Source organism: Octopus bimaculoides, chromosome 2 (assembly GCF_001194135.2).
Source record: "Octopus bimaculoides isolate UCB-OBI-ISO-001 chromosome 2, ASM119413v2, whole genome shotgun sequence".
Lineage (NCBI taxonomy): Eukaryota > Metazoa > Mollusca > Cephalopoda > Octopoda > Octopodidae > Octopus > Octopus bimaculoides.
In genome coordinates this window covers 166,465,883-166,476,111 of record NC_068982.1, presented here as the reverse complement: position 1 = coordinate 166,476,111, position 10,229 = coordinate 166,465,883, and the positions used below count along the sequence as shown (strand labels likewise).

Sequence of the window (10,229 nt, the reverse complement as noted above, 5' to 3'; positions counted from 1 at the left end):
GAATAAGTACTAGGCTTACAAACAATAAGTCCCAGGGTCGATTTGCTCGACTAAAGGCGGTGCTCCAGCATGGCCACAGTCAAATGACTGGAACAAGTAAAAGAGAGTAAGAATGGTTTTGGATACAAGTTAGTTAGCAAATGAATATGTATTAGCATAAACACAGTTGCCAAAGTAATTCAGAAGGGCAAAGCTACTGGATGGCTAAGCAATAAACATCATCCGGGTGATCCTGTTTTAACTGCATGTGATATTCAACACATCCAATGTTGTGTGATGGACAACAGGCGTCGTACCGCTTCATCTTTGGCCCAAGATGTGCCTTCTGTTAGTGGAAAGAGTGTATCCACCCAAACAGTTTGCCGAAATTTGAACCAGTGTGGTCTTCGTTGATGCATTCCTCATAGGAAACCTCTCCTCACTACCAGGCATAAATCAAGTCGTCTTTCTTTTGCTGAAACCTATGTGAGTAAGGGGAAGAAGTTCTGGAATAAAATTCTTTTTTCTGATGAGATTAAAATCAACTTGTTTAAGTCAGATGGTATTAAATGAGTATGGCGACAACCAGGTAAATATAATAATGACAAATGCACCGTGCCTACTGTGAAACATAGCAGTGGAAGTATGATGCTTTGGGGATGCATGAGTGCAGCTGGTGTGGGAGGACTCACATTTATTGAGAGAATAATGGATTCAAGGCTTTATTGTGACATATTGCAGAAAACAATGTTGAAAAGCATCAAGGAACTAGGTAGACATTCCATGTTCCAACATGATAACGACTCTAAACACACTTCAAAGATGATGACCAAGTTTTTATCAGATAAAAAGGTAAATGTATTGCCTTGGCCTACCATGTCACCTGATTTAAACTCAATAGAACATCTGTGGGGTGTATTGAAAAGGAAGGTTGAGGAGAAAAAGCCCTGCAATGTAACACAGTTGAAAGACATCATTCAGGATGAATGGAGGTTGATTTCATTGTTTATATGCTGAAATTTAGTCGGACTCTATGCCCCAAAGACTTAATGCAGTCATTGAAAGCAAGGACAGTCACACCGAATATTGAATATAGCAAATAACCCTATAGGTTGTACATATTTTTGTATCATTTGAAAATTAATATTTTGTTCATATCTTTGAAAATGTTTATTGTTTTGAGTTCCAAATTCGTATAATGTTTGCATGTATAATATATTTTATTCAGTATAAATTTCATTTGATTTCCTTCGATATTATCAGAGTATCAGGCAATTTTACTGAAATTTTTTAGGGGTGTACATACTTCTGTGAAATACTGTGTACATATATATATGTATGTATGTATATATACTTACCCACCTATCCATCCATCCATCTTCCCTCACTCCCTCCATCTCAAAAACTATTGTCCAATTTTGTCTAGTTATTCAAGTTATCTGATGATGTCTTGCTTCTCTATTTGATATTTTTGATAGAGTTTGATCACTGAGATATGTTTATAGATGTTTTAACATTTTTCTTTTCCTTTCATGTACCTCTATTGCATGACAGAAACTTTCATGCCATAGCTCTGTTTAACTATTTAATCACTCCTCTTTTGTCACTACAATAATCAAGAAAAATCAGAATAACTCCTAAACTGTACGCAGAAAACATGAGATGTGTCATGTTTCATATATGTATATGGGTTCAGTCCTACTGCATGGCACCTTGGCCAATTGCCTTCTACTATAGCCTCAGACTGACCAAAGCCTTGTAAATGGATTTTGAGGATGGAAACAGAAAAAAGCTTGTCATATATATATATATATATATATATATATGTGTGTGTGTGTGTGTGTGTGTCATTGTGTCTGTGTTTGTACCTCCATCACTGCTTGACATCTGCTGTTGGTATGTTTATGTCCCTGTAATTTAGTAGTTCAACAAAAGAAGCCAATAGAATAAGTACTAGGCTTTAAAAATGTCCTCAAGTCAAATAGTTCGACTAAAACACTTCAAGGCCGTGCTCCAGCATAGCTGCAGTTAAATGACTGAAACAAGTAAAAAAATAAAATAAAAGAATATATTTAAAAAAATTTTTTTGTTGTGTGTGTATATATGTGTATGTGTGTGTGTATATATATATATATATATATATATATATATATATATATATATATATATAATCAATGTTTTATGTCCATTTTCCATTCTCGCATGGGTTGTATGAGTTGTTGATTCCAAGTCAGTTCCTATTTGAAGTCACTGCTCTCCTAGATGGTTTTGCTTTCTGTAGCTGGATTATACTAACACCAACCATTTTAAGAGTGTTCAGGATGCAAAATCTAGAGAAGTTGTCATGTAAGATGAATGGATTTTCTCACTATGTGTGTGTGTGTGCATATTTACCATTTTACATATACTCAGCTGTTTTAACTTTATTTTGCAGCCACCTCCTCCAATCCCAGTTGAAGAAGAAATACCACCTGTACCTAGAAAGCCACCACTTCCACGATAACATCAACAGACTTGCTCAAAGATTTATGACTATGCTCTCATCATTTTGCAAGCAACAACATTGTTTATTTTTGCTGCTCTTGCCAGCAAGTGAATTAGAGGAGAACAGATTACTTTGGCAGTGCCAGATTTACACTAAGTTACTCTTAAGACTAAATGAAATCAACAAAGCTAGACTAAAATAAAATCTCATGAAAGAAAAACGTTATGGCAATATTTTTCCCCTCCATAACATCAAAATATAAACCCATGCACATTTCACATTTATTTTTTTTCTCTTATGCATTTAAGTTTTTATAATTTCCTCTTCAAATTTTATCTATAAAACTAAACAGAAATAATCTTTTGGAGGGAACGAACATATTTCAACTATCTCTTGAACAAATTTTATATAAATTTAATTTTTTTTTTCCTGTTCAACAGTTGGAAGTTACCTCCATTTCTATATGTTGACATTTTGGAGTATTCCTCACTCCATCTAATAACAACACTATTCAACGCTGGTTATTTTCCTCCTTCCCCTACCTTATTGATATCCTTGCCAGGGATATAACTCAACTGCTGGCAGCTGGCAAATAGATTTTGCTGTACGGAGACTATTTTTAACATTTTTATTTTAATCATTTATTTTTTAAATGTCCATCAAAGACAATTTTACTCATTCGTTGTGATGGAATTCGATTCATATTTTCTATTAGTTATCCATATGTCCTGCATATTTTTAACATTTATAACTCTTAAGTAATCAGTTTTAAGTAAATCAAATTGCACATAAATACATCTGTATTATACTTAAACCTGACTACTCAATGTGCATTTGTATCTTGTGAGTTACAAGAAATTCTTTTTTATGAGGTTCCCGCAAGGAATATATTCTAGACATAAAGTTATATATCCCTCTCTTTTTATCTGAAAAATATTCTATATTGATTACTTTTCACTGAAAGTAACTGAGCATATATACATTCTTGAAAGTGCATCTTTTCTGCCTTCATTACACTTCCATGTATCATAGTTGTGAAATATATTACAGTCTTTGAGAACGCATGACTGTATATTTGTTAAGTGCTATTCATGTTTACTTGTTATGTAATCGAAACATATGAAAGAATTTTATGAATGAAAGGTTGAACCGAGAATCTCATATCTGAATATAAACACAATTGAAACTGCTGTTTTCTCATTCATACATACACAAAACACACAACTCCATCTCCCAACTTAAATGATTAGGTAGGTACACACATATACACACAAATGCAACAACACTGGTTCAAATTCTCTGTTTTACTGTGTGAATATTTATATGAAATATAACTTTATTTATGATTTCACTGTTTATTTTGAACAATAGATGTCAGGTGCTAAATGAATCACAAAATACTGCTTTAAACTTTCTAATTTAAGACTATGGAAATTGTTAGCAACCTGAAGATTTTGGACAGTTTCCAGTTTTCTTTCTTTATACTTAAAAGGATTTTTTTTTTGCTTCTTTTTTAATTCTTCACTGAAATACATAATTTACTGAATTAAGTTATCAAATCTACAACTACTAATTTATATATATAATATACACACACACACACATATATGCACATATAGCCTTTTGTATTCATTTCTGTTATTATTGTTTTGTAATATATGTGAAAATCCTTCATCATGCATCTATTATCTTGTCATTGATTGAAGCAGATTACCAATAAATATGTCATAGAGTACAGCAAAATACTTTCCTTGTTTAAGGGTTTTTACTGTCATCACAAAACAATAATATAGCTGAAGTGAAGGCTTTAGTATAATGCAATTATTTTAATATTAACACACAGTTCCAAGTGAAATCACGAACCAAGCAAGTGTAACCAAGAAGTACACATCACCATCATCATCAGTTTTATGCCCATTTTACCAAACTGGATTATAAGTGTGTATTGTACGTGTGTGTGTGTGTGTGTGTTTGCATAAAGCAGAAGCTGTAACAATATTTTTAAAGATTAAAGATCTTAATTCATTCTTACTCAGTATTTCAGTTTCACAGATCATAATCATGAAATGAAACTGAGCATTTAAGCAGGTTTTTAAATTCATATATATATATATATGTATAATAATTTCATTTGGGCGTTGACCCTTGAGTTTACCCTATTATCCATGGGTCCATGTTATCAGACAGACAGTAATGCAGAGATTGTTTGTTTTATCAAACACATTCTTAAAAATCCACACATATCCAGAGTTTTTACAATTATAAACAAAAAGAGGCAAGTCCTTTTATTACATTAATTTACACAATTGTTTCATCTGAATTCAATCTCATGAATATTGCTTTATTTGCAAGTAACTTTATGCATAATATAACAATATTCATGAGATTGGAACAGTTGCAAATTAATGTAATAAAAGGATTAGCTCATTCCATTTTCCTTTTTTATACATACATACAGATATATATATATATATATACATACATACATATATATATATATATGTATATATATATATATATATACACACACACACACACATTTGTGTAGAATAAAAACTGTCTTGAGGTAAATTTTAGATATATTATTGTGGGTAGAATTTTGTAACTTAATTTGAGAGAAGAAAACTACAGGTCTCCTGGTTTTACTAGTAAGGAATAAATATGCTTTGTGATTTCTGTAAGTTAGCACATGATTATTTTTTTTATCTCAAATTGTTGTTTACAAAAATATTTTTAATGTTATAATTGTAGCTAACCATTATATTAAATAAAAATAGACATTATGTATAGTCTATTTTTATTTCCAAATCAAGCAAGCTTAGTAGACTTCTAAGTTTCTAGTTACCATTAAGTCAATGTAAGTCTGAAAAAATTAAGGAATTTTCTTGTAATTTTTTTTTTCATACCTCTAGAAATTTTAGAATAATCTTTTTAATCCCATATATCTTCATCTTTAGATTCACCTATGATTAACGTTTTTAATAAAAATTTTGTTTTGAGAAGCTCTGTCTCCATCAAGACAGAATGCTAGCAATTCTGTCAAGATGGTTTCTTAACTAAGGAAGTTGAGGTTGGATTGCAATGTTCAACTGCTAAACAGACTGTCAAAATTGTTATTACCTCTCTACACAAACACATACATATGGCACATAAATCATCATTCGTAGAGAGCTGAAAGATTAAAATGACTGTTGTGAAATTGGAACCACAGAAACAGACCCTAAATTTCTGACCTGCAAGTGTATGTGTGTGTGTGTGTGTGCTAAAGCAAGCTGTATGTTATGTGGTCTGGTATTTTTTGCGATAGAAAATGTTGCATTTCACCAGATGTATGTTTTTGATTGATGTTAAATTTTTTATAGCAGCTATTTTATTTCATTAGTTTCTAATGCTCTTGAAAGAGACACAAACATCATAATTCCTAGTTTATCTTCTGTATTATGCCTGTGATGAAGAAAATAATCTGATGTCTGTTGCAACTTCCAAATTTCTCTAATCACTTGCAGTCATTTAATGATCAATAAACTATTGGTGGAAGTCATCTCACCACACACACACCCATTGCTGTACCTATCTGATTGCCACACACACGTCTCCCAAACAAATTTTTTTTTCCTGATGAATTGTTAATTGGATGTATTTAGTGCATGTAATCTTCAGTTTGAATTGCAGTTAGAGAGGGGAATAATAGACCTTGACAGTGTTTGGTTACATGCCTTCACATTCATTGGTCAAATCCTGTGCAGGTTTAAATAAAATAACCACCAGTTAAGTAATGGGATCAATATAATTGACTATATCCCTGAAAGTAATGCTCCAGCTTGGCAGCAACCCAATAAATAAAGTCAGTAAAAGAATACATTCATTTGTTATCAGGGTCAGCTTGATCAATGATATTTCTGCTGTTTACAGAATGATAAAGTTAAAACTGCATACACAAGACCTTACCAGGTGTGTTTTTGATATGTAGACTGCTTCCTTGACATAGTTTCCCTCAGCCATATTGTTGATATACATAATCAGTATCACTACATTCCCTCTATACATATATTACTCTAAATCTTGCCACCTCAATATAATATGCTTTGGTGCAGAGGTCTAATAAGTTTGAAATGTATCTGTTGCTTTCATAGTTTACTTTAAAGACATGATCCATTCCTATGTGCATTGTCTTTAATTATCAAAACATTTATCTCCCCCATTTTCAAGATTTTTAAGCATTCCTAGGAGTTTTTGTCTATTGACTGCTTGAATTATTTCAGTTGAAATTTTGTAACTCACTATATTATATGGGAGACCCCACTAAATTAGTACATGATTGTATATAGCCAAGGAATTTTGGCAGATCTTTAAACAATAGCGATTTTTTTTATTGATACATTTAGCTAAAGCTATATGTCTCAATGTGTGCTTGACTCCAGTAATTTACTTGGTTGTAGGCAAACCGTTTTTCACATTGTAGTGTATCTAGGCAAGTTAGTTTAGTGAAACCCATCTCATTTTCCCTCCCCACTTTTCAAATAAATTTATAGTCACTGTAGTTATAGGAGTTCAGCAATGCAAGTTAAAAAACATTCTTAGCACTTAAACATTGCTTGCATTATTTAAAAACATAAAACTAGCTGTACTACTTCATAGAATCTATTTTGGAGTAATTGATTTTTTTAATATTTTATTTTTATATCTTCCATTAGTGAACAATAGTATTGTTAGTTATAGGTTTCTAATGAGCCAATCATTGGTTCACTGTACAGTATTGGCAAATGTCATGTGGACTAGCTTCCTTATTTCCTTAACCACTTGCTACTTTTTTTAAAGATATAGTTATGTTCTGTGAACCTTTTATTGCTAAATTTCCTGAAATAAATGCAAAAAGACAATTCAGTTTTTGAAACAACAAGCAATCAAGTGGTCTAAGAGGTTTGCTTCACAATCATGTGGTCCTCAGTTCAATCCCACTGTGTAGCACTTTGAGCAAGTGTCTTTTACTATTGCCTTGGATCAAGCCAAGCTTTGTAAATGATTTTGCGTAAATTGAAACTGTCTGATGGGCTGTACTTGTAATGGCAGCTTTCTCACTCACTGTACTATGCTGATTCTGGCTCAGAGTCACCTTAAAAAAAGTACAAGTATGTCTGGAATACTCAGCCACTTAAACTATAATGATTCTTTTGTTTTCCCTCTCATCTACAAACATATTTTGTCCAGCGTTTTCATGCAAATCTATGATTAAAGACATTCCAGCCATGACCATCCCATCTTTTCAGACATTGTTTATCTTATATGTCATTTTCTACTATATTCTTCCTTTTCCTAAGGATAGTAGAGTGTGATCCAAAAGAGATTTAACTGCTATTTCTTGTTTGTCAAGCAACAACAAACATGCTTTCTCACTGACTTTGATGGTGATGATCTAGTAAAATAGAAATATTTAATGTAATCAATGTGAAGTTTGGCTAAACATAGGAATTCTAATAAATTGAATTTTTTTGACATCCATTTTTCCTGTTGATAATGTTCAACTCTTAATCTTTTCATTTTACAAATTTATTATTATTAAGAATCTAAGCAGTTGGCCTACTTATCCTTTTTCTTTTCTCCTGAGTGTGAAACCTTCTATCTGCTCTGGTTGTCTCTCTGTATGAATGCTAACTATATTTTGCACAGTCATTCCACTGTTTATCATGTGCTGTGTTATATTCACACTCTGTTAATGTGCAACCAAATATTCTGTCTGAATGTAGTACACATTTTTTCTAACATGTCATTTCAGTACTGTACTGCTTTGTAGTTATCTATTTTATTGTATTGTGTCTAGTTACTATGCTTGCCTTTTTAATCACATTTTCTGTTCAGCATTACTAATATAAGGTGGGTTGACCAAATGCTGTCCACACTTGCAATATATGATGTTCTGAAGTGTGATATTGTGATATAATTTCTCTTGTTTTCATTCTAAAACAAAAGAAAACTCGTGATTCACATGTGTGCAAAGTGCACTTATTTCCAATTGATTTGAATTTCTATGGAAATTTCCAATGCCTTCATAGTTCAAAAAGATCAATATGAATAAGTATAATTAACAGAGAATTTTTTACTTTAAAGATTAAATGTAAAGATGACTAAATTGATAAGATGCTGAATAACCAGTCAATCAAAAAAATCAGAGGTTCATTTTGTGTTGATGCTAATGACTTTGACTATGTCCATTGAATTCTGAGTATGTATGGCAGTGTAATATAACTCATTATTATAAGCTGCAGCTAAATTGTAAAATTAGTGATTCGTTGTCTCATAGTGCTGTGGGGAAAGTACCTGCAAATATACTAGCATCTTGTATATGGTCACATTTCTTTCACCCACTTCATACCAAGAAGCCAGAAATTAGTACTGGCCTACTAGATTGAAAAAGTTGGTTAAAGCACATAATTCTGCTGGACTGATAACTTCCACTCTTACCAGTTGAGTGGAGAAAAGAAAGAAATATATCTTATTACAAAAAATATATATATGTATAAATAAATAAAATTAGAATTTTAAAAATGAAAAATTAAATACAATTGCTACAACAAAGCATGTCACTCACACTAGCAGAGAAATATGTAAAACAATAAAAAATATTTTTAAACCATTAAATAGGTGGAACTGAAGGTGTCAGTTAATATTTTCGTTGGCTTAGGCTGTATTTTTTTTTTTACTTTCAAATTCTAGTAAAAAGAAGTTGTTTTTGTTTTAATTGTATCAACACAAAAGGTCTGACTAACCGAGAAGAGGTCAGTAAAATAGCCAAAAAGTGAATCCTAAGTCCCAATACCTGGTGACTCAACAGTGCCAATAATAAATCTGAGTTATATTTTCATTATGAATGTTAGTGAATTCGAACTTGAAATATACTTTCAACTTCTATTTCTTGTTATGTCTGACAATCTGTAAAGTATATTCTTTTAAAGTTACTAGAATTTTTTTTCCACACCAGAAAACGGAAGAATTGTGTTTTTCAGCACTTTGTGTGAAATTAATTTATTCTACCAGATATCATTTTACTATCTGTCTGTATAAAATTAAGGCTATAATGGTTTCTGTTAAAAATATAAGCCTATTAAAACTGTTTTCTATTCACGTGTGAATTTAATCTGACTGAAAATGTTTTCTTATCTTTATGAAATTAGATTTATTAAAAATGTTCTTTATTTTATCTATGTGAAATGAAGAATATATAAGCTTTCTCTGGGTGACTAATCTCATCAGAAATGTTTTCTTTATGTGTAAAACTATTAAAATTGTTTTCTATTTACTTGTGTGAAATCAATACCATCGAAATAATTTTCTGATTTACGTATGTGAAATTAATACCAGTGAAACTGTTTTCCATTTTACCTGTAGAAAAGAAACACTTCAAAAATAGTTTCTGTGTATCTGTGTGGAATTTATTCAATCAAAGATATTTTCTATTTTACCAGTGTCAAAATTCTAATCAAAGGTGTTTTTCCATAAATGTTTCTTCTTTTTTTTTTTTCTTCTATGTTTGTCTTTTTAGTATTATTTCCTTGAAGTTTGTGAATGTACCCTGCTGCCAAGAATCACACTTAGAATGTGTATGTGTATGTTATTCTAATTGATCTCTGCTGGTATGCAAGATCTTCCAATGCCGGTGCTCAACTTTAGAGAGTTATGGTTAGATTTGTGTATGTTTTTTTTTTTCTAATTACAGACACACTCTCTTCACTCTGTCTTTCCTCTTTTTTTTTTTTAGTAAAGGGGTGAC

At 31.5% G+C, this 10,229-nt stretch overlaps 1 protein-coding gene across 2 annotated transcripts in view; it reads left to right on the top strand.

Moving 5' to 3' along the window:
* The window catches only part of LOC106881525 (dedicator of cytokinesis protein 1), a 184,512-nt gene extending 174,929 nt beyond the window's left edge, over nucleotides 1–9,583 (top strand). For both annotated transcript variants that reach the window (XR_008263483.1, XM_014931942.2), the window contains one exon: nucleotides 2,414–9,583. Coding sequence is in view for 1 of the 2 variants with exons in the window: in XM_014931942.2 (XP_014787428.1) it covers nucleotides 2,414–2,482 (69 nt within the window). In the remaining variant the exon portion in view is untranslated. The remainder of the gene's footprint in view (nucleotides 1–2,413) is intronic.
* The last annotated feature ends 646 nt before the right edge of the window (nucleotides 9,584–10,229 follow it).